At 46.3% G+C, this 24,088-nt stretch overlaps 1 protein-coding gene across 3 annotated transcripts in view; it reads left to right on the forward strand.

The window, feature by feature from the left end:
- The window catches only part of LOC139053570 (E3 ubiquitin-protein ligase MARCHF6), a 143,840-nt gene that overhangs the window by 105,654 nt on the left and 14,098 nt on the right, over positions 1-24,088 (forward strand). For all 3 annotated transcript variants that reach the window (XM_070530506.1, XM_070530502.1, XM_070530507.1), the window contains exons 15-18: positions 7,975-8,164; positions 15,195-15,495; positions 21,266-21,447; positions 21,579-21,713. In XM_070530506.1, coding sequence (XP_070386607.1) covers positions 7,975-8,164; positions 15,195-15,495; positions 21,266-21,447; positions 21,579-21,713 — 808 coding nt within the window. The remainder of the gene's footprint in view (positions 1-7,974; positions 8,165-15,194; positions 15,496-21,265; positions 21,448-21,578; positions 21,714-24,088) is intronic.

A 24,088-nucleotide genomic window follows, 5' to 3' on the forward strand; every position in this document is an offset into this window, starting at 1 on the left:
CATCGCCCGTGGTACTCGTTTAGAAGAAGGATGGTAGCCTGCGGTTTTGTATTGATTATCGCAAGCTCAATCGGGTTACAAAAAAACGATGTGTATCCCTTACCACGCATCAACGATTCCCTCGACAGGTTACGGCATGCACGGTACTTCTCATCGATGGACTTAAGAAGTGGATACAGGCAAATAGAGGTCGATGAGCGGGATCGCGAAAAGACTGCTTTTATAACGCCTGATGGGCTCCATGAATTCAAAGTTCTCCCTTTTGGTTTGTGTTCCGCCCCAGCCACGTTCCAAAGACTAATGGATACTGTTCTCTCAGGCCTTAAGTGGAAGACTTGCTTAGTCTACCTAGACGATGTCATTGTTTATTCTGCCACAATATGGAGGTTTTATACCATGCAAGGACGAACTGTAGCACTCCCAAGACAAGAATGCTTTACATAAGAACGATGGTCAAGGGTGCATGTTTTTGCATTGCCGAAACAACACTTTGCTTAACTTCTCACAAAAGTTTTTCATTGCTAAGGCGTGCAGCCACAGTGCATCAAATTATGCTGTCAACCTTATGCTATTTTCAGAATGATGATATTGAAAAAAACAACTAAAATTTCATTTATGAATTGATACATTTATATAACATGTGTTGATGATCTAGCTGGTACATCACTGGGGAAAATGAACAATGCTAAAAATGGGAACAAAAATAAAAAATACGTGATCTCACGCACTGTGGGAATCAACTTAAGCGAAGCTTTCTATGCTGCTCGATTTGATTGACGATAATTAGCGGCTTCGTTGATGGCGAATGTTTTATTTCTTCAGCGTTTAATGCAGTACGAGAGTGGTGAGTTGATGGTAAGCGTTACCGTGCATGCACTACTGCTGTTTTGTCTGCTTAATATACATGCTTAATATACATATTGTGGGGTCTGATGTGGGATATCTCACACCGTACTCTTGGGACAAAGGAACGACAACACAGTAGTGCAAACAATCACAAGGGCATTTATTGCACCTTTCATACATCAATGCCTGCTAGCCGAGTTGCTATCCACAAAACATGCCAATGGGCGCGCGACAAATCTAGAAGTCCGACTCACCGCGACCGGAAGCGAGCGAATCTGTTCGCCCCATGCTGGATCCCAACGCCTGGTCGTTCGCGTGTATAGTCACGCGAATCGTGGCGCGTTCGAAGGCGGCCACGCGAGACGGTCTCGCTGACGCATCGGTCGGCGCGCGGGTCGGCACGTCCGACCCGCTCACTTCCCGAACCCAAAGAGAGAGCGCCTTGTCTTTCCCGAACGCAAGTAACCGCGCAGCGGCGCGGCGCTCGCGCCATCTCTCGCACCACGCTTGTACCACTCCAACGCCGCACGGAGACGGGGCTATGCGGGAAAACAAGCTATCAGGGGAGGCGCGAGGGTCGCGCATCCCCACATCATACATATACATTAATATACATAACCCATAGCAAGATGTGTTTGCTTGAGGCATTGTTGTGCACCATTGTTCATAACCTCTGAGAAGGTTAGTATGGTCATTGCCTTACACGGCTCATCGCATTGTGGCAGAAGTGTCAAGGGGGGGAAGAGGTACCTAGAAACTTTTTTTATATTTTTTGACTAAATTTAATAAAAATTGTCACCCAGACAAAGTTTTTCATGCTGATTTCAAAAATACAGTAACTTTTTAAATTGACTGAGTGGTTCCAGATGTAATTAAAATTAATCACCAGCATGTCACCGATAGTTTATCGGAACAATTGTAAGAAGAGTATCAGCCAGAATGTTTATAAAGACATATGGCTGGATACTACACAGTGTAAGCAACACCACTGTAGGATTACTTTATCTATATTGAAGGTATTACCAATTTTGCAGCAATTTGAAGTTCGATCCCCAGACATAACAATTATGTGGTCCAATTAGTAGCCAGATTTTAATATTTACATAAGCGAAATTAAAAAAATCTTCTAGCATTGTGTATTACACACATGTAGCTACATGCCACTGTTAAAATTATGGATCCATGTGCCCTGAAGACCAAGATAGTGCTTCGGCAAGTTTAAAAAACGCCAAAAATGAGATTCTGCGAAAACTTGAAAAGTCAAAATGAACTTATTTTTATAACAGAACACTACAAGATATTTGAGTATATACAAGTGTTATTGCATTAGTAGCCTCCAGGAATGTAGTCTGTCTGACTAGTGTCACTACGGTGATGTATTCTGAGCAGCCGCATGCCCAGCAGACGTAGCCAGCTCGTTTGCTTCGTCAGCAATGTCGTCAACGCGATCTAGTAGTTCCGATTTTCAGTCAGTAGCAGGAGTTGAAGCTAATGCTTTAAGTTTTCCTTGAGCTTCACTGTCAGTATGCCACAAAAGTTCCGGCTGCAAAATAGTAGCATCATGTTGAAACGTTGATGAAACACGGCCGTTGTCAGGAGCGCTTCGGAGGACTAGGCCTAACACGACATTGGGATCTCCGGCGTCGCTTGACTGTGGGAGCGGGTGGGCTAAATATAGTCCGACGTAGCGTCACCGTGTACACACATTACGTCACGTTGGCGAAGACAACAGCCTCTATAGTTAGACCGATGGTTCGACACACTGGTGCAGATGACGTAACTGGATGCGCCCCGTGTCAAGCGATGCCCGCCCGTGTGGCGATATCGTCGGACTATAAACGCGCCTTTATTGATGTCATAGGGAAGCGGCGCGGTAGAGCGTCGTTTCTTGACGTTGTACACCGACTTCTTCCTTTTTTTTTCTAAATTTGTATGTACATCGTAGCGAACTTCAGATTCGAAGTCGGCATTGCTGTCAGCGTGGGAAACCTAGTTGGCAAACACGGCATGTGCGGAGCAGCCGCGTAGCGAGGCTGACGACACCAGTCTAGCCAATGGCGTGGCTAGCTCAAGGTCACGTGCCTTTGTCAACCAATTACAGCACGCATTGGGTCTTCTTTTTGAGGTGGAATTTCTTCACTGCCAATGTACGTATGGAGTCAGTGGCGGCGGGAAAATGAAGACGAGAGACGGCTCTTTTAAACAATATACGGGTTGGCGTGACTGAATGGCTGCAAGGGCTGTCATGCGCTGTGGAAAAGGCTTTTTTACAGAAAATTTGGCTCATATTTAGTCCAAGCTGGCGCCAAAAATTTATATTACGGCTAAAATATTGATTTAGAATGCGCTAAATTTGGCTTGGTGGAAAAATAGTTAGAAATTCCGAAAATACAGTCTTCAAAATATTGATCTCGCAATTTTTTGGTCTCTAAAACCTGTGTCCCTTAAACTTTACTTGAATTATGGAACTGTACGTGCCAAAACCACAACCGAATTATGAGGCATGTTGTAGTGACAGGCTATGGATCAATTTTGACCTCTGGAGTTCTCTAACGAGCACCTAAATTGAAGCACACGAGAATTCTTGTATTTCGTCACTGAAATATGGCTGCTGCATTCATGATCGAACCCACGACATTGAGCAATGCCATAGCTGCAAAGTACCACGGTGGGCACAAAAGTGTTGAATCGAAGTGAGTCAAAGGGCAATGCCTAGACTCGGCGGTGCTACGATGTTGCCTAGATGTTACAGTGCTTTAATGCAGCCTTGCGTCTGCATGCCATGCGTCAGTTGCCCACTTCATAAATTTTCATTGTGTTTATTTTTGAGAAATAACAAAACGTGGCGTACCTAGAACTTAAATTAATTCAGTTTGTCTGCAACCGGCTGTCGTGTAGTAGTTAGGGTGCCTCGGGAGCCCTAGTAGTAGCATTTCCCCACCTTTTCACGTCGCTTTTACCGTCTCCTGCCCTCACCTCATGTATGCGAGTTCTGAGCAAAGAGTGCCAAGGCTGTTATTCACTTGTTTCCTGGATGCTCCTGGATTCACTCCTGGATTCACTCGTTTTCCTCCTCTTCCCTACCATTCTATATACTTCCCCTCTGGGTGGTTGCACGTTAGTAGAAAGGTAAGCGCTGCAGTTTCTGCAATGCTTTTGTGTTTGGGGGGGGGGGGGTCACGGATAATTACACCCGTCAAGAGGCTATTGTGGTGACGCCCAGAAAGCTCCAGAGGGCATTGTGCATATTCGATGTGGTGCAAAGGTCCAAACGAGTTTCTTGTGTTGCCTTTCCTCTCTGCTATGCTCCTTCCATGGAGATACACAGTCTGACCTCCCTCAATGCGCCATGCAAGACAGCAGTAGCAGCAGCAGCAGCAGCAGCAGTGGGAAAGTCATAGGAGGAGGCAAAGAAAGCTTCACTTTAAAACAGGACAGCGCGCTATCGTGTGTCTTCTTGTTTGCAGGCCAGGCTTGTTGCAGCCCAGATAACAGTGGAGGCAACCTTTGTTTCACAGCCAGATTTTCTAGTGAGTGGTACGGCCATGGCTACGTACGAAAAAGGGCGGGCACTATTTTGCACATCGCCTATCGCTTGATCACGCTTTTAGCATTGTGGGCATGCTATGTTATTCTAGATTTAAAAATGCAGGAATGAAGCTTTGCGGCAGAACTTCGATAGTATCATATGATGCAAGTTTCATTCACTTTCAGTGACATACTGTCCAACTTGTTTGAAGAGATGTTTCAAAGTAACTTGTGATCATGGTATTGTACACTCATCATGCGGCGCATATTGTTATTTGATCACACTTGAGAATTGATGAGGCAGACAGCCCAAAGCAGGGCTGCTTTCTATGTCAAAGCCTTTGTGAAAATTACGGCATCCGCAGTTCACCGTAAAATAAGGGCCAGTATCTCTGAAAGATTTGAAAGTGTTGGGTCTCCTGACACCTGGCTGTTCTGAAAGCTGCCAAGACATTTAGTTAGGATGAACTTTCCACAGCAAGCAGCTCGGGTTACAATGGGGCAGGTGAGCCTCAGCTAGGCAACTGGTCACAGCTGACTGGTGTGATGTGTGATCGGGCAGTGACGAGGCGCCCTCTCTATGTCCATAATCGTCCGCCAACTTCATTCTTGACGCATTTTATGCCCCTGCCCCCTCCCCACCTCCCTGTCCTCATATACATCACCCCACTCCCCTTGAAGTTCTTTTTCGTTAGTCACTGTCACACTAATCAACATTCACCAGATTATTGAATGAAGTGGTGGCCCCTAACGTTCCTATATTTCTGTTTCTGCATGAACTTCGAGGCCATTCACCTACCTGCCCTCCCACCTGTTTGTTGTGGCAGTTTCTTAGCTTTGCTAAACCAGCATCCCCATCCTTGATATTGTATTTCGCCGTGCGCAAATAATCGTTCTGTAGGTCTCTCCTCCTCGTCCTGTTTTTCACCCTATTTTGATTCTTATCAGCATGTACAAACTAGCATAACAGCAAGCCCTTCTCAAGTTTATCAACGTAATGAAAGTCGGAGGCAAGGGGGAAAAAAAAAAGCAAGAAAGAAAAAGGGGGAAGGGGGCACTTATTACGTGTTTTCTAGACAAGCAACTTGCAATATTTTCAGAATGCTTCTGCACAGCGTGGTCGACGATTTGGTCAAGTACCAGAAATGAGAAGCTCTTCGATGACACGAAGGCCTGGCGGGGAGCAACAATGCCCCCAAGTTTTGTGCACGAGCTTGTCCCATCTTTATCTGTGTGTGGAATTTTTAGCGCTGATCCCTTCTCAGCAGTTATGGTTAACACGATTCCAGAATAATCAGGTAGCATTAGTAGGGCCATAATGTTCTGTGCATGGGAGAGGGGACTGCCCCCCCTCTTAAGACCGTAACTAGCCATTACCTTGCTTTCACATTCAAGCTTTCCCTTCCATTCGTGTCGTTTTTTTGGAGCCCATATCCTGAAACTTTGTTTCTTGGGAAAGGGGGGAAGGGAGATTCGTCAGAAAATTAGTAGCGTTTGTAGCGTGCTGTGCACGCCGCGTGCAGCACACTGCAAAAGGTTAGATTTGTTGCGAGCTCGCAGTGCTCAATAAAAAGGCAGCAAGCGGTGTCATTACTTTTTGGAGTTTATGGCAAAGGTTTTCAGTCATTACAGATACTGCTGCTCCCGGCAACAACATTAGAGGGGTACAAACAAGGTCTTGAAAAGTTTGAAAGCTGTGCAGTTCTTGCTTCCAGAACTGTGGCTTCTAGCTTTCCTCAGGGACAGGCTGAGGGTGTCGCAGAATTGTTGAAAGGGAACGGCGAAATGGTGAAGGTGACCAACGTGCATAGGAAGTTTTGGCGAGTCAAATAGAAAGAGTTAGCAGAAGGACCAGGTGAAGCGTTCTGTGGTCAGTGCGAAACCGTAGTTATTTGGGCATATGTCCTCATGAAAGAAAAATCAATGCTGGCTGCAAAAATACGCTATGTGGCCTGGGAAAGCATACGAGTAGCTTATGGGGCGGTTGTCAGGGGTGCGCCATGGGTTTTTAAAACGTGCCAGTCGTAAGAATGGACAGACAGCCTGGTGCACAGGTTGAGGCAACACAAGAAAGGTGCGTGTTGGCACGTAGGAGTTGGCGATGGGGTAGAGGCATGACTTTGGCATAACTACAGATCCGGCGTAGGTTAGCGGAGCAATCACTAATATCGCAAAGGCTTTGGGTAGCAACTTGGAAACTTGCTCTTGAATGACATGCATTATTGAGGGTGGCAACGTAGATGGGGCACCACCAAGGGTACAATGTACAAGGGACAGCTGGTGCACAACCTGCTTGCATTCAAACTGCTTAATCTCATTAATAAGAAGCCAACATCGCTCGCATCGCACGCGTAATGCGAACATATGGGATTGTTCCCCACCTGTGGCAATTTGTTTTTTCATCCACTTTCATTTCCATTGATTTATCATTTCTTTAATTCAGTTAGTAAGTACAAGTAATTTCCTCTGTGTTGTCCTTGGTGTCTTTGTTTGGTGGCTTCTTATGATATAAAAATCGCGCCCCTCGGTTAATCCCCTTTATTCTCGTTAAGCTCATTAAGTAACATGAGAGTGGTCACTTGCAAGACCTGCAGTTGTTAAGGCTGAAATGTTTTCATGGGGCAAGGAGGCACTTCGAGTGGAGTTGTGTTGATTCTGCAGCTTGTCATAGCTCTAACACAGTTGAATGACGTCAACTACTGTTTGCAGGTCCTTGGTGACAAGCGTCTGAAATGCATCGTCATTGATGCCTTTCAGGATGTGTTTGATCTTGTCGGCTGCTGTCATGGATAGATTGACATGCTTGCAAAGGTCAACTACATCTTCAGTGTAGCTGGTGTAGTTCTCGCCACATTGTTAAGCTTGTCCTCACAGGCGCTCTTCGGCATGCAACTTGTGGGCGGCTGGACGACCGAATAGCTCCATGAGTTTCGTTCTGAAGGCCAGCCAGAGGGTAAGGTCAGTCTCGTGGTTACAGAATCACTGATTGGCGACGTCAGTCATGTGGAAGATGACATGGTTGAGCTTATGTGCGTCGTCCCATTTGTTGTGCTTGCTTACTCAGTCGTATGATTCAAGCCAGTCCTCTACATCCTGGTCATCAGCTCCACTGAAGAAACCATGGTTACATTGCTGAACGGTGCCGGAACAGACCACAGTCGGAGGCTGGGAAGCAACCTGCTGCTCTTTGTGGCTGTGAGAGAAACTAGAGGCAAGGTGTGGTTGCAGAGTTTTGGGATTGTAGTGAACAGCAACCTCCACCAAATATAATGGGACATTTGGTATCAGCACTTTTTATAAGCAGACACAGTTGCAGTAAGCTAACCAACAATGGCAGAAAACAGCGCAAACCTTGAGCTTCTAAATTGTCTTTCTGCATGAGCAGCTTACTCTGCTTTTTCAAATAGTGATAATATTCTTCACTGCACTGCATAATGTCTAAAATGTACAATTACAAATTTACAAATTACAATTACACATGTTCATTTGATGTCAGGATGCAGCAGTAAGCATTAGTTCTTGAGATTTTTAATAAGTGGAGCATACTTCAATGAGCACCGCACATGCATATTCAGTAAATTTGCATATTGGTTCCTGCAGTGAGAGTCCATCTCAAGAGATCTCGTTGGAGCTGATCCTGCTGCAGGTGGTGCTACCCACTCTCTTGGAACAGGGCCATATGAAACAGTGGCTCAAGGCCCTAGTGCGTGCATGGTGTGTGGGTGTGGCCTGCCTCCTTGATCTGCGCTCCTACTTGCTTGGAGATGCTCCCGATGGCCAGACAGAGCCGGTAGGTATATGCACTGTGCTTCAGCACAGCAGAAGCTGGCGCTACCTTACTAATGGTTTGCACTGTGGTAGAAGTTAAGCCAAAATGGACCGCCATAGTAGGTTCTCCCTGTTGAGCTTATTTATTTTGGGATTGTGTCCATGTGCCGATAACAAATCAGCTACCAAAAGTCTACTCGAAGTTATATTGTGCAGATTGTCAGGTTTATATGCTGTATTTTGGATCTCTGCTGCAGAAAAAATGAATGCAGTTGAGCCTGATTATAGTGAAATGGGCTTAATTATAGTGAAATGGTCTGTAATAACATACAGTAGAACCCCATTGATGCAATCCCATTTTGTATGATTTCCGGGCACCAATGTTCGCGATCGAGATTGCAAAAAAAATTCACCGACGATTACGATACTCCCTAATGCGAAATTTGAGCGCAGCTGTATATGTGTTTTCATTTCATGATACAGTATATTGGCTGATGTGAACAATCTGTCTTGTGTGGCACATTGCAAACGGAGCGAAGTGTGGTGCGACTGCCTCGCTAATTGGGAGACCCTGAAAGGCAGCGCGAAGCTGCTGCGTGGGCGCGATTCACAGCTGCTGCTGTATACAGACCTCTGCTCATGCAGTGCTTTGTTTGCAAGTATGGTATCGGTGGTGTCATTGGTGAACAGATGATGTGCACTACCCTGGCACCGTCTCATAGCCATTGGTATTGCAAAGCCCGTCTCGTGCAGCATTATGCGTTTCTTCTCACGCATTCGCCATTCCCTCTTCTTTCGTTTTCCACCTCATGGTTCTGCAGCATCCTGCGCTCTGCTTTCCTCTTCGTGCTCTCCTTGCTATCGCCGTCTTTCATCTGCGCTCTGCATTCACTCTTTCATCCTTTGCTCTGCTCGTTCACTTAGTTACGAGGACGCCAAGGGACAACGCCAATGCTCGCCGCAGGAACGGGCTCCCAAGAGCTGCGCTCTAAAAATGACCTACTGCCGATAGGCTTCTGTTTTACCTGTTCATATGTTCCCAGAAAACACTATGTCTCGGCACCAACGTTCAGTGCATCGCCAAACTGCGATCGTACAATACATTTTTCAACCACTAGATCCTGTGTAAACAAGAAAAGATGCGAGGCGCACAATTAAGATCAGTAGCTGCCCACCGCAGCAGTTTCCTTGCAATACTCGCCTGCCCATATCAGTTGATGACACCGGTGCGCACTCAATTCCCTATTCCAGTGCCAGCAAATCTCCTTCAGGGTTGTAGCACATTGCATTCATAGGTCTCGCTGATCACCCTATTGTAATAAGCATCTTCATCTATATATTTCACTGCACGTGGGGCATAGTGCTCTTAGAAGCATATGCACAGCTTTAACAGGTGATAACCCAAATGTGCCGCTGTTCCCTGCTGCAGGTGGCTTGAAGTGACCGTCATGTATTGCTCTGGCGGCATCATAGGCTTCATATTCTGGCGTCACCTACCAGCTTGATTTCGTTTTGTTTCCCCGTTGCTGTCTTAAACACTATGTAGTAGGAAAACGAAAATGACCACATGCGTCTTCAGTCACTCAGGCCTGACCAGCTCGGAGCGTGTTGGCGTCTCGTGCTGCAACGATTTGCACCATGTGGGCACTTCAAAACTTCTCTCCGAAAATGCCCTGCTCAAAGAAGCTGTTGAACCAGGCCCAATACGAGGAGCGCAAATGTAAGCTTGTTGAAGCTGCCAAAACGACAATGTGTGTCTCAGGCTACTTGCCACTCCACCAGCTCCGCGTACATTGGTTTCTCGTGCTGCAATGATCCTCGCGATTCTTCACATTATGCAGTTGTCAACTGCAGTTAAGTCTGTCCAATTTTTTAGTGACTTTGAATCACACATTTTTCTGGTTAGTCTGTTTTTTGTTGCATTTTATTCTGAAATGCATGAACGATGTTCTACTGTGGTAGGCATATAACAAAATAAATTATATTTACCTTGGAAACCCATGGAAATAAGTAAAACTTGTTAATTCAGTCCCCGTTAACTTAGAAAATTGGGTCAACTGGACTCGCCATCTGATCCCAGCAAACGTGTGCATCCAATGCTTGTTAACCTTTCAAGCACATTATTATTCTGACCAAAAGTGACTTTATTTTAAGCCTTAACCCCTTGAGGATCATTTTTTTTCGCCATATGCGACCACCCAGGGTCAATTTCTTTTATTGCAGATTCCAATTCTTAGGAACTTATTTCGAAAAAAATTTACCGTAATTTTTCTAGGGTGACCGTAAAGTAAGAAAAAAATATTTTGTGTTCGTATATATGTACTCTTCATTCATGAATAACAATAAAAAAGGAAACAAACTTACAAGAATTAAATATTTGATGCATTGTTATACAATGCATCAAATGCATTGTTAGCCCTTTTAGCGATTAGTAACGACATAGCCATCAGTTTTGCAAGCGAAAGAAGCCGAAACCGCATGTGGAACAAAACTGAAACTGCCTCCCGCATGCGCGCGCATCAATGTGCGAGCGGTAGCATATAGACGCGTGGGAGCAAACAAGCTCAAAAACAAACCATACAACGAAAACAGAGAGAGGCAGGTGCGCAAAAAAAATTCCCTGTGTTCCCACATAGTGGCAGCACATGATAGAACAGAAAAAGTTAGGAAATCGACATGCTTTTCAAACGTGCAGATGGCGCCGTAAATATACGGCATCTACCATTTTAGGACTTGTTCATGGCCTCGTATATTTACGTCATTGACCCTCAGAGGGTTAACTGGCTCATTGCAATGGAAGCAAGGAAAGAAACTTTATTTTTCAAAAAAAAAAAAAGTAGGCGAGTGTGGCTGGGCCCTTAATCCAGGGCTTCACTGGCGCGAATGGCTTGCTGGGCTTGGTCCAGGAGAGCCAATTGGCTCTTCTTTCCCTCATCCGCAAGCCATGCCTCCCACTGCATATTTAACATAAGTGGATGTGCATTTATGTATGGGCTAGTAATATGTGAAGGCCTTTCCAGGCACTTCCATGTGATATGTTGTAGTGCAGGTTTGTTAGAACACCATGGACAGATGTCCAGAAATCTAGTTGGGTTTATTTTACTGAGTTGATGCTGTTAGATATGGAGCTGTTTCCTGCGATTACTTCGAGTTCCCCAAACCACTTCGAGTCGCAGCACAGCTAATTGAGGAATGCCGAAGCAGGAAAGCACATTCCAGAGGAGCGGCCGAGCAAACAAGTTTAAGGCAACAAGTTCACGTGCCAACAAGTTCGTGCGCCGCCGGGATTAGCAGGTGGGCCTCGGACAATGGAGCATGAGCAGCCCTCCCCTTCTCCTCGTTAGAAGTGCATTGCCAGTCTGCGAGGCAAGACCGCAGAGAGCCGCCAGGTGTGACACCGCGACACGGGCGCCTACCATTGGCTGAAAGTGGCGTCATCGGAGCGGACTCTCCCATTGGTCAAACATGACGTGACTTACAGTGCTCGAAGGGTTTATAAGAAGCCTTCCAGAGAGACCTGAGCATTCTGGGACATGCCCTGATTCCCTGATTCACCTCTCTCGAACGTCTTGCCGCGGGCCGCAGCGTCCGAGTTGCTGCCGGCCCGTAATGACTGTACGACTGTTAATTGACGCTCACCTCCTTGTATATAATATGTAAATAAATCCCTCCCAAGTTTGGTCTTCATCCCGAAGTCCGTCCTTCAACCCCTACAATGCAGGTTGGGGAAGCTGTTTGTTTGAATGCGTCACCAGTCCCTACTGTGCTGTCTGTTAAGAGCCTTGTGTGGATGACCGTAGACTCTGCATTCCTCCCATTGTTGTAGAAGAATGTCATGAGTGCATCTCTGTTAAGAGCCTTGTGTGGATTATCGTAGACTCAGCATTCTTCCCATTGTTGTAGAAGAATGTCATGAGTGCTTGGAAGAAGTCCCGCGCTCGGCTCGGCCGCAGCTTGGTTGTTGAATCCTCTAGCTATACGGTCTGCCGCAACGTTACCCTTTAAGCCCTCGTGAGCCGGCCACCAAATAATGTCGTGGTGTTCTGTCAAGGTTCGTCCCAGAATTCTGCATACCATTGTGGGTACCGTCCCATTGAGAAAAAGGCGACATGCCGTCTGCGAGTCGGACAGTATGACTGCCGACTCGTTTCTGTGTTCTGTGTATGTGCTAACAGGTCACCCAAAATGTGAGATTACGCAACCTCCGATACTAAATGTGCGGTAAGACATTTTATGTGGTGCCATGCTGTCTCGGCATGCCTACTCTTTGCACATGCGGCAGATTATCTCTAAAGCAGGGTGTGCCGCTGGGTATGCTCTCAGCGGCACTTACAGCCATGGGCAGTCACAGCGGAGACTTGTGCCAAAAATCTTGACGTGCGCCAACTTGACCCCACTCCGCCCCCACGAGCTCGCACTCCTTCCCCTCTTTCCCTTTGCTCGTGTGGGAAGGCGGCATTGGCGAAGCCACCATCTTTCTTGTTTAACCCTCGCACACTTTCACTTGCACCTAAAGCACAAAGTGCATGGGGCGCGATAGGATCTTATCTCATTTATACTTTGTAAGGAACATGATGCGGCTCCACTTCCGCGGTTGCTCTTGTTGCGCACTGGCAATTTGAGAGGTACATGAGCAAACAGCTGCTTGTAATTCAATGATTTGATGATCTGCGCCCGCTGTCAAGAATGGCGAGCTGTGAAAGAAGATTGCCACACAGTTACGACAGGGCGACACGACGCGCACCTCTCCCTCTCCGTCGCTGCAGCTGGGAGGCGTTCAAAGAAGCGGCCTTTGCGCTGGAATCCGCCGCCTTACTCCAGCCCCTTCGACATTGTGACGGAACTAGTTCGGTGTGTGAACAATGATTCCGGAGTTCCCCAACGCGGAGCTGATTTGACACGCATGGACAAGCTGCCGTGGGGACGACGTATTTTGGAGCGTCTCACGCTTCGGCCTAGCCCGGAACAACGAGCGACCCTCGATCGGCGCCGATAGTTTCCCGGAACGGCACCCCGCGCGGTTGCCTTTGTGTACGTAAACTGGTCTGCAGAGCAGCGGCGAGTTGGTGATGAGTAAACGAACAGTCGCCGCGTCGTAGGACCGGCGCATCGAGTGTATAAAAACTGTGGTTGTGCGCATGCTGGAGACACTTCTCTTGAGCAGTCATGTTAGACTGAGTCACTTCTCTTGAGCAGTCATGTTAGACTGAGACACTTCTCTTGAGCAGTCATGTTAGACTGAGTCACTTCTCTCATGCAGTCATGTTGGACTGATACTCTTTTTCTCAAGCAGTCATGTTAGACTGAGTTAATTTCTGTAAATAAACCCCTTTTCCTCGTTCTCGATGAGAAGCAGTTCTTCACTTCTTCAACGATCTCAGCGTAAATAAGTTGGACGACGGCATGGGCCAGCTACCTCCGAATTCATGCCGTACTCCAATCTTGGCAAAGGACCACGGACGATGGGATTGAGCCCCCAATCCTGACACCGCTTAAGTTTGCATTTATTGTCTTGGCATTCCTTGCGGTGGCACTGAAATTTCGTTATATTGAAATCGCATACAAGTGCACTTCATTATATTGAGGTTCTAAATACATCGTGTTCTATGGACAAGAGGTTATGTAAAGTTAAATACTTCGTTATATCGAGGATTTTGTTATTAGAAGTTCACTATATCGAGCTTTAACTGTAACAACCGAATTTTCATGTTGAACGGAACTTTGTTATAACGAGCTTCTACTGTTTTTTTTTAGTATGTAATTTGCTTACCAGTGTCATTTTTGTGAGGGTTCTATTCCCATTCTTTTTGTCCCTCATCACTGACTTGTGCACTGCTGCTGTGCCATTATCACAGGTGTCCGCCATTTCGGGTATTCTTATAGCTTGTTTATGTATCCATGTTCCTGAATGTGCATTTGCTGCTGAATACTTATTTTGTGAGCAGGGCTTAATCCAGGAACTTTTTTTAGGAAGGAACTGGGGGGTGGGTGGCGGCAGGTGGCAGTTGTGTATTTTTGGCAACAAATGTTCTGCAATTGAGCTTCTCTATTCCGAACCTTGATATCATAACTTTTCATCTGCATGAAATAATGATAACATTTCTTTGCAAATCCTAAATATAAGTGGGAAAGCGCTATACAGAATTGCATTTTGTGGGTCATTTGCTAGGTAAGTAATACAGTGTCATGTCCTTGTACCATGTGCTTGCCTTCAGTACTTATGTCTAGCTTAGGCTGCAGTGATTGAATGCAGTGGCTTCTCAACTTGTGGAGACATTCACCGCAGGAACTCCATAGTAGGTCTGTCCGTGTACTAGGCCTACAGCTGTGATTTGTAATCAGCGACTGCTTTTAACTGTGGTAATGCCATAATACCCAGCTGAGGGAAATTTATGGACCTCTTTTAATGCTTCTTTTTGCTCAATACTTAATCATACATGCAGTTATGGCTCTTTGTGCAGTGCATCCCTGGCACATACAGTGGCTGCATTTGAGCTCACCATGCATTGCCGCAAAAACTTTTTGCTCACCATGGGAAGGAGTTGTAGTTTTCACTACAATGATCCTGGGATCATATGTAATGACCCTTCACCTTCAATTCTATTGTGTTTTTGCTTGCAGTGCTTAGTGACTGATTCCAGCGATACCAACAGTGCAGAACCTATGGGTTAATGATGAAAGGCAAAAGAGAATAGTTAGACAAAATAATCTGAAAAGTCTGGGTTTTGCTGAAGGAAGCCCTATTTCTTTCATTATGTGGAACTAGTGCTTTCACATGATATCTGAATTGGTGATGTCTTGTAAATATAATAGGGTTTTTGAGATGAGCATTATAACCATGCGGCATATTGCTTTTTGAAGTAAAATGGCTTTGACCTCTAGTTTTTCTACACGTCTCACAGCTATGCAAAATACTCACTTTAAAGTGCTGTATTCACATTGAATTTGCTTTGAACCAAAACAGTCATACTTGCACAAGCCTAGGTTGTCATTAAGAGACTGTGGCACCCCTTCTGCTTTGTTAGGATGATGTTTCCCATGTCGTGCTGCAGGATGGGGCTGCAGAGGGTGGCCAGCAAGCTGGAGATGGTTCTCAGCTAATGGGCCCCCTGAACGAAGTGGACGAGGAGGTGGATGATGAAGAGGAGGAGGATGAGGAAGATGATGAAGAGGAAGCGGGTGCTGCTCCTGTTGTGCTCGGGGCAGCACATCAGGCACTTCTTCAAGGGCCTGGTCCCTCAGCTTTCCAGGCATACCAGAGACCACGCTGGTTCCCATTGCGCCTGGCTGCATTGCTGTGCTGCATTGCGTTCAGCTTAACAGCACTGAGCTTTGCAATGCTTACCATCCCAGGTAAGCATGTCTGACTCTTACATTGGATACATTTATTGTCTAGTATTTCATTTTGACATGTCTTTTTTTTTGTGTCAGTTTTACTGAATAAAGTTTGCAGCAAAGCTGCCAAAATGAAAGCCGATGACAATAGCACCTTAAGTACTTGTACACTGCCAATATGGTGTTGCTACTATGTTATACCAGTTTATAAGAAAATTCATGAGAAGTACATTCATGTTAGATAGTGGAATTCAGTTTGCATGCATGCCAAACAAGCCACAATGGCTTTAATGGTTTTCTGTAGGTGCAATATAAGTGACGTTCACTCAGCATGAATGGGTGCTGTCATGCATTTTGGTTATCCAAATATAGGGAAGGCCATTTACAGTGGACCAATTTGTGGTGCAAAACTTGTTCACTAGTGGAAAAGTTTGTTATAGCTGCGTTTTCCAACAAAATAACTGATAAGAAAGTAACAGAATCAATGTTTGATGTGAAATTGTACCTGTGAGATTTTTTTACGTAAGTCTGTTGTTGAAGTTTTATTAGGTAGTGCCAACCAGATGATCACATACTCCCAAGGTTCAGGCTTTCCACATGCTCCATGATCACTGCATGTAGTTGAAGGGGTCGATCAATATGGAGTGAGCTATGTTTTTTCAAAATTCATAAATCTGAGTGAAAAAATCCTACATTCCAGTGGCTGCATGAAACTGGATTTCCCATTTTGTTTTAGCCATTAATAGATCTGTTACCAAATAAATCGATTTACATTTTTCATGAAATAATGTCCTGATAATACACTGGGGCATTTTCTTTCTCATATGCTAAGGGACTGATTTGTGAGGATGCTGTGTTCACAATTATAGGTTGCTGGGATGGCTAAAGTGAAGTTCAAAAGTTCAGGTATATTAAACACCAGTGGCATAGAAATCTGTGGGCACAAGTGAATATTTCAATCTGTTTTCTTGAAGCAAGCCTTAATCTTTGAGTCGAGAAAAATAAAGAAGTTGATATACTTGCAAATAAACTATAGTCAAAGCCGGATATATCAAATCGGAAGGGGATCACGAAGAAGTTCAATATATATATAAGTAATTTGATATATAAAATAAAGATTTTATAAAAAAAATTTTCAAAAGGATTTTACAGCTGTTCAATGTATACAATAATTCGTTATATGGGGGTTGGATATATCCAGGTACAACTGTATATTTAAATATATATGCTTGGGAAAATTGCAATTGCTTTAGTTTTTACTAAGAGGACAATTTTCATAGCAAAAAGTATATATAGGCGGTAAAACTGAATATCTGCAATATAAAGCAACACAGACTTCAGAATGTGTCCTACAATTGACAGCTTACATTTGTCAACTAACATTTGATAGGCAGAGGCATTGAGGTCGCATTTTTTAAGATAGAAGAAGCCTCATTATTTGACCACAAAGTTTTTAATCACTAAAATGATGTATGAAATTCATTTTTAACAGTCGCCAACGCATTCAAATCTTTTTCACTGATGTTCACAATAGTTGAAAAAAATGTTGAATCACATGACATGGAATTACCTTATATAGACTGTGCAGCTGCTTAGGGACCAGACAGCACAGTGAAAAGCACCTTGGATGACGGGAATCTTGTTCATGGCATGTGAAGCAAACGACACTCTACAGATGTGCTAGGCACGATGTGGAATCAGTTTGTTCTGCTATGATTTAAAAAAAAAAAAGCTTTACATTTCTTGAGTGACTTTTTGTGACTAATTTAAAGAGTGAAAACGTTGCAACTAAAGTAAAACCTCGTTGATTTGGATTTCACGGGGCAGAAAAGATTGGTCGAGTTAGCTGAATGTTGAATTTTCGAGGGTATCAAGACAACAATAAATCAATGCTTGCTGCACCGATCTGCCTTTATTTACGGAATAAATTTGCAACCCTTGCTTCTATTTTGACAAAATCAGTGCAGAAGCAGCAATTGTTGTCTTGTCATCTCATGACTTATTAGCACTTGCAGCGGCGAGGGCCTCACGACTTCCTTCGCAGTGCAGCCTGTTTGGCCGTGGCACAATAGCAGCGTTTTATCCGAGTGGACATGCTTTTCACTACCGTGCACACATCCCAATTATTTTTTCGCTAGTAAGCTGGTCGGTATCAAATCATCCGTTCATCATGATGAAGCTGCAGGTTTGATGCCAGCGTGTGGGCTGTGGTAGAATCATTCTTCATCCTCGACAGCTTCCGCTGTATTTCTGACATTATTGGTGGATCCACACGACGGACGAAATCCGTCTTTTTCGTGACGGACGGCGCATCACGTGACTACGCGTCACGGATTTGTGCTGTCCGCGCGTCGTCCGCGACCCCCGCGGACGGATAATGCCAAGCTATTTTTCGCATCCGGATTTTGGGTGTCGAATGCTGCGGATTTAGCCTAGCATGCTCTACAGTCTGGCAAGGAGCGCGGCTTTGGGATCTTTCTGAAACAGCTTCATCACTGCTGACACCATTTGTGTCTAATTCGGACAAAACAACAGCCATTGCGGCCAACCGTCGTTTCCTTTTGATCTCCATTTTCATTCAGAGTGAAAAACACCTATGACGAAGTGTTTGTTACACCGATGGCGCCATCTAGAGTGAGTAGAAACAAGCAATCATGTTAACTTACGGCCACTGAGATCCGCCCGGGCCGCCGCAGCATCTTCGAGGCCATGTTCAGCCAATACAGCCACTCTAAGCCTACGCGCCGAGAATCTTGAGTATCGCTTTCGGAAACGGTGCCCACTCATCACGAATACATTGCTGTCGAAGCTTCTCGACACAAATTTAAGCCAAATACAATCCTCAGTTTGAAAGTTACGGACCACACAGTGGACGACGACGACTTGACAGTTCGAGGCGGACGGCAGTTGCTTCGGGCGGTGCCGCCATCTTTATTTTTCCGGCGCGATCGTCTGCTCAGTCCGTCCATCGTCTGGATGCGCTTCGCAGCTGGACGGGCGGCTGAATAAGCGTCCGCGGCACAGATTTGCGCGGAGCCGTCCGTCGTGTGGATACACCATATGCGTGCATTGCACTGAGTCAAAAAGGGACTAATACTCGCTGCAACTGCTGTGGACGAAACTGCAGTCACTGTCGACGCAATCGTGCTTGGGGATTACGCTGCACTGAATGCATGTGGCCAATGTGCGCACTGAAAGAAACTACAGTGGAATCTCGATGATACGAATCTCACGGGGTCACGAAAAATATTCGTATTAGCCGAAATTCGTATCATTGAAACAATTAAAACTAGCTAAATCAAAGAGTCAGAGGTGAACTCACTCAGACACAAGTACGTAAACAGGATTTATTTGTTGTAGAAAATTCTCTAATGTCCTCTGCCTCTTTTTCTTTGTCAGGTCAATTAGCAGACTTTGTTCAAATCCATAAAAACGCGCGCACGCCTCAGAACTTGGCGCGCATGCAGCGTTTCAGCCGCCGGTGATGGGTCCTTCGCCGTCACCCACGTCTAACACAAAGAACGCGGCCCGAAGCACAGCAGCCACTCCGTCCAATGGCACGCGGAAAATGAAGAAAAGCACAAAAGAACACAAGTGCCACCGCTTCAAACTCTTCGCGCCCAGTCGCGGCCCCCGCGCTGTCCGGCGCCGCGTCCGCGCCTCCGCACCAAAAGAGAGAGGGAGAAATCGCGTAACTGCGCGCTGTTCTCTTTCACTGCCATCGGTGGGACTCATGCTCGCGGTCGCGTCCATCCGTGCGCTGGAATCGTGCCAACTGTGGTCTCTCCTCCGCGCAGCGGCGCAACCTCCTCCCCTCCTTAGCAACCGGCGCGCCGGTCAGGGGCGCAGCTGCGCATAGCAACCGTGACGTCACACAGTAGCGGTAGAACGGGCGCGCGCGCGTCGGCGGTGGCACCGCCGCTCCTTCGCTAGCCGTTTCGTTGCAGTCGAGTGAGAGGCCCGTGTTGCGCGCCATGCGGTTCGGGGAAGCGCCAACGGACGCCGGATTCCCCCTACACCAAACGCCAGAAGAATAAGGAGCGAATGCGCATGCCACGAATGAACATATCACCAGATGCGAAAGCAAGGGAGGCAGAAAAGAAACGCCAACAGCGACTGATTAGATCGCCGGGTACCAAAGGCAGGGAAGCAGAACGAAAGCGGCAGCAGCGACAGGCGATATCGCCGAACACCAAAGCGAATGAATTGGGGCGCAGACGGCAGCAGCGTCTGGCTTTCGCCAAGCACACTTTCAAATTTCCAATGTCTTCGGTAATTTTCGTATCAACCGACGCGGGTCGAAAATTGATTCGTAACAACCATTCTCTAACACGTTGCAAAGTAATGGGGCTCGGCCGGGACCACAGAAAAATTCGTATCATCCAGAAATTCGTATCAGCCGTGATCGTATCATCGAGATTCCACTGTAGTACTGCTTGCCGCATCTGTTACAGGCAAAACTGCACTCGTTATCGACATGATCAGGAATGGTGACTACACAGTTCTGAAGGCACGTGCGGCCAACCTGGTATCGTGCGGCGTTATATACATTTGGCATTTCTGTCGTTCTTATATGATTTCCGCTGATGACTATGGCGATGCATAGACTCCGGCACTTTGTTTCGTTTGGCTGCTAGTGTTGCTTTTGCTCTTTTGCATTGCACATTTGTGGCACTCTATGCTTGCTGCACTCTTAGGTTTGTCCAAATTAATCGGTGTGTGGGCATGTACGCCCGAACTTATGAAAGTTTGATGGCATTCAATAATGCATATGGGCCTGCAGGGACGATAGAATGAGTCCAAATTATCAAAATTTTCTAATTAACGAGGGTTAAATTAACAAGGTTTTATTGTAATCACATGTTTCTGTGGTCAAGGGGTGCAAAATAAACGTCAACAGTAGAAAATTCAGAGCACCGTTCATTGATTGATTGATGCTAATGAGCATGCATGTGCGCGTGCACACATACATATGCACACGCACACACACTATTTTTGCAGCCTCTTGTCTGCTTCCGGTAGCAGTAGCATATGACTGTTACCTTGCTTTCAGCTGATCACCGGCTAATCATGTTTCTGTCATGTTGTGATAGTTTTCTTGCTGTGCTGAAGTCTCTATCATGATATGTCTCGATGTATGCAGTAGGACCTTTAGTTGTGTCTGTTTCGAAGGGGGCAGCTATGCAAGTACACGAAGAGGGGCAATATCATAGTTTCATTGATTTCCATCACAGCCTTATGAACTCTAAATGCTGAAAGTCTCGCACAACTGTTGCTCGCTGGCCATGGAGCTACACTTTTCCAAGCAAATACAGACAAACTACGTTAGTACATACCTGGCAGGAATGTGGCATTGCTGAGGCACTACATGGTAGTATGCTGCAACTGGCAAGTACAGATTTGCATGTTTTTAATGTGTGCCACTACTAATAAAGAATAATAAAAAAAGCAACACCACAGTAAATATTTCCTTAGGTGTGCATCAGAAGGTTCCTTCTTCCCCCAAGAACGCTGTCTTTCAAACAATTGCGTGATAGAGGACAGGTGATATCAAGCAGCCTTCGGAAACTTGGTAGGGAGAACTACCACAGGGTGGATAATGTAGCGACACATCAGCTTTCTCCATAGCTTGTGTGTGTGTGTGTTTGTACATCAATTTACTGAACGATCCAAGTGAAAACGGGTGCTGCTCCTCTGTAACACTGCAATTGCTGCTGCAGGGTGATGTTTCCAAGTTGTATTATCCTACTAATTAGGATTCTTTTTAATCATTGTGTTTCATGTGCAGTGAGCATGGGTCGCCTTGTGATGATGGTGCTGATGCCTGGTGGCCGAGTGCATGAGTTCTACACAGCAGCCTGTGGTCTCTACTCGTGTTGGCTGGCTCTGCGTTGTCTCACCCTGCTGTGCAGCTGGCTGCCTCGGGGCTGGAATACCATTCTCAGCAAGCTCCACTCCTGGATGCTTATTGTGAGTGACCCTTTGTTAATGTGTTTCTGTGTAGGTTATTTGGTAGGGGTGGGAGACAGTAACATTAAGGTACAATAAACACAAATTAAATCCCTGTGTTTTGGCTGACCATCATCTGTTCATGTGCACAGTCAGTGAAGTCCCTGGTAGCTATGAGCCTGCTGCTGGGTCTTATCCCACTACTGATGGGGCTGCTGTTTGACCTGGTGGTGATAATCCCTCTTCGAGTGCCTCTCAGTGCCACTCCTCTATTCTACCTCTGGCATGTGAGTATGCTAATCCTGCTGCTTCTTTGTCATTGTGCCTAGCAATGTGTCTATGGTATACAGCTGATGATCATTACAACGAACCGTAATAATCCAGCGAGAAAAGTTCTTTACACTAGAATCTTGTTATAATGAAGTTGAAGGGGGAGTCAGAATTACGTTATATCCGTTACTTCATGATATCCATTACAGTAAAAGCTTGTTAATTCACAACTCGTTATTTCGAAATTTCAGATAATTCAAAGTAGCCGCCGCGGTCCGTCCAGAAATATATTGAAAGCAATGTGTAACACATCCCGCTAATTCACACTGAAATCCGCACCGCCACTGATAATTCGAAAGCAAAGCCGCGCGGGTCGCGTGGCTTTGCTTTTTTTTTTTCTATCTGCGTCCCACTGTGCTGCGGCCCTTTCTTTAGGCCTGACTGGAGAGAGACGCGTTGGCGCCTGGTCAGGCATGGTCAATGCCTCTGTTGCAGTTGCTTCTCTCCTGTGAGGTTCCATACAAAGCTCAAGGGCGATAAAATCGTCGCCGTGCACTGTATGCTGTATCTGCGAGTGAAATTGTGGGAGGGTGAGCCTGCATAGGTAGCTCAATCTCGCGTGCACGAGCGAGGAAGGCGGGGCTGATGCGCACCCTCTCCTGTAGCACGCGTGGCGTTGGGGGTGAGGTGGAAGGAGGGAGCGAGGGGGCGGGGAACATTCTTCTCCGGCGGCTGCTGCCCATGTGGGCGCCGTATTTTGACAGCGATCTGTGACGTGCCCAAAGTGCACGCCCGCTTCGGCCTCATCTTAAAGTGATCTGCGATGTTTGCAGAGTGCGGGTAGTGCCGGCAGCTTCGTATGCGATCTGCTTTCTGCATTTCGTTCGCTTCTACCGCGATTCCTCCCTCCAGCGTATTCAGCGAGTTTCCGCGGTCATCGAGTGAGATGTGTTCATGTTTACCTGTGCTCGCATGACACCGTACTTGTTGATTTATTTAGTAAGCAAATGTTAGCAAGTTTATACGGCCGATAAAACTACTATTCTTACTTCGTATGACTATCTATTAATTTTCTGTCACAATCGAAGCTTCGCTTTTCGGGCGAAACTGACATTTTTTTGTTCTCCGTGCCAGTTGGTGCGACGAATGCACGGATGGAGCAAGAGCTATCTTGACGTCGGGCACGTTGAACCACGTTGGCCGTGTCCGGTTACGTTGGCTGCGCCCGTGCATTGAAGTATATATACACGTTGTTCACGCCAACGTGACGTGGCGTGTGTGCGCGCCTGCTCGCACCACGTCCGACTATACACGCACCTTAACCGAGCGATTTTTTTCTCTGACTTTCATTAGTTGTATTTTTGTAGCATCCCCGTGGAATTTGAATTAACAAGCTTTTACTCTATTGCCATTCACTGCAATTTGTGCCCATTGGGGTGCGCAATTGTAAACGTGGAAATTAGAAGACAGCTTTGCAGCTTGTGTAACTGCTACACGGCCACACATGTGATGAAATTTGAATAAAACAACAAAAGAATCTTCAATGGGTGCAGCACACGACTTGGCAGCTGACGTGAAGTGGCTGACGCGACAGCATTTAGATAGCTGCCTTCTTTTTCATTGTGATTATTTTTCAAGTCTGCTTTCCACTTGGCGCGTCACAATAAAGCAGCACACGGCACACAACACAGCACTTCGTGTGTGATGGAGGAGACAAGCGAACTTCGCCACGTAAGCTTGGCTTGGCCGGCTTGTGGCCTCCGAGACTGCACTGATGCCAATGCGATCTCAGAGGCCACGCCCAGCTGCCAGCTCACGCACCGTGCCACAGGGAGATAAAGAAGTGGATGCACGGCCTGGGCATGAACCCCGAGATTGTGTTGGGGAGGGCCTCTGAGACCAGGTCTGGCTGCGGTGTGCGTAGAGAGATAGAGACGTGAATGCACTTATATTTCGCACCGCTGTGCGTAGTTGCGCAGCATAGCACTACTCACGCAGGCCTGCGTGTGACCCCCAAGATTGGGCTGGAAAGATCTGGGAAGCCACCCAGCTGCACTTGCCTGCTGTGGGGTTCTCACACCCGTGCTCTTGGGACAAAGGAACGACAACACAGTAGTGCAAACAATCACAAGGGCATTTATTGCACCTTTCATAGATCAGTGCCTGCTAGCCGAGTTGCTATCCACAAAACATACCGATGGGCGCGCAACAAATCTAGAAGTCTGACTCGCCGTGACCGGATAATGAGCGAATATGTTCGCCCCATGCCGGATCCCAGCGCCTGGTTGTTCGCGTGTACGGTCACGCGAACGGTGGCGCGTTCGAAGGAGGCCATGCGAGACGGTCTCGCAGAAGCATGGATCGGCGCACGCGCGGGACGTCCACGGCGCAC

The sequence above is a fragment of the Dermacentor albipictus genome, chromosome 1 (assembly GCF_038994185.2).
Source record: "Dermacentor albipictus isolate Rhodes 1998 colony chromosome 1, USDA_Dalb.pri_finalv2, whole genome shotgun sequence".
Classification (NCBI taxonomy): domain Eukaryota; kingdom Metazoa; phylum Arthropoda; class Arachnida; order Ixodida; family Ixodidae; genus Dermacentor; species Dermacentor albipictus.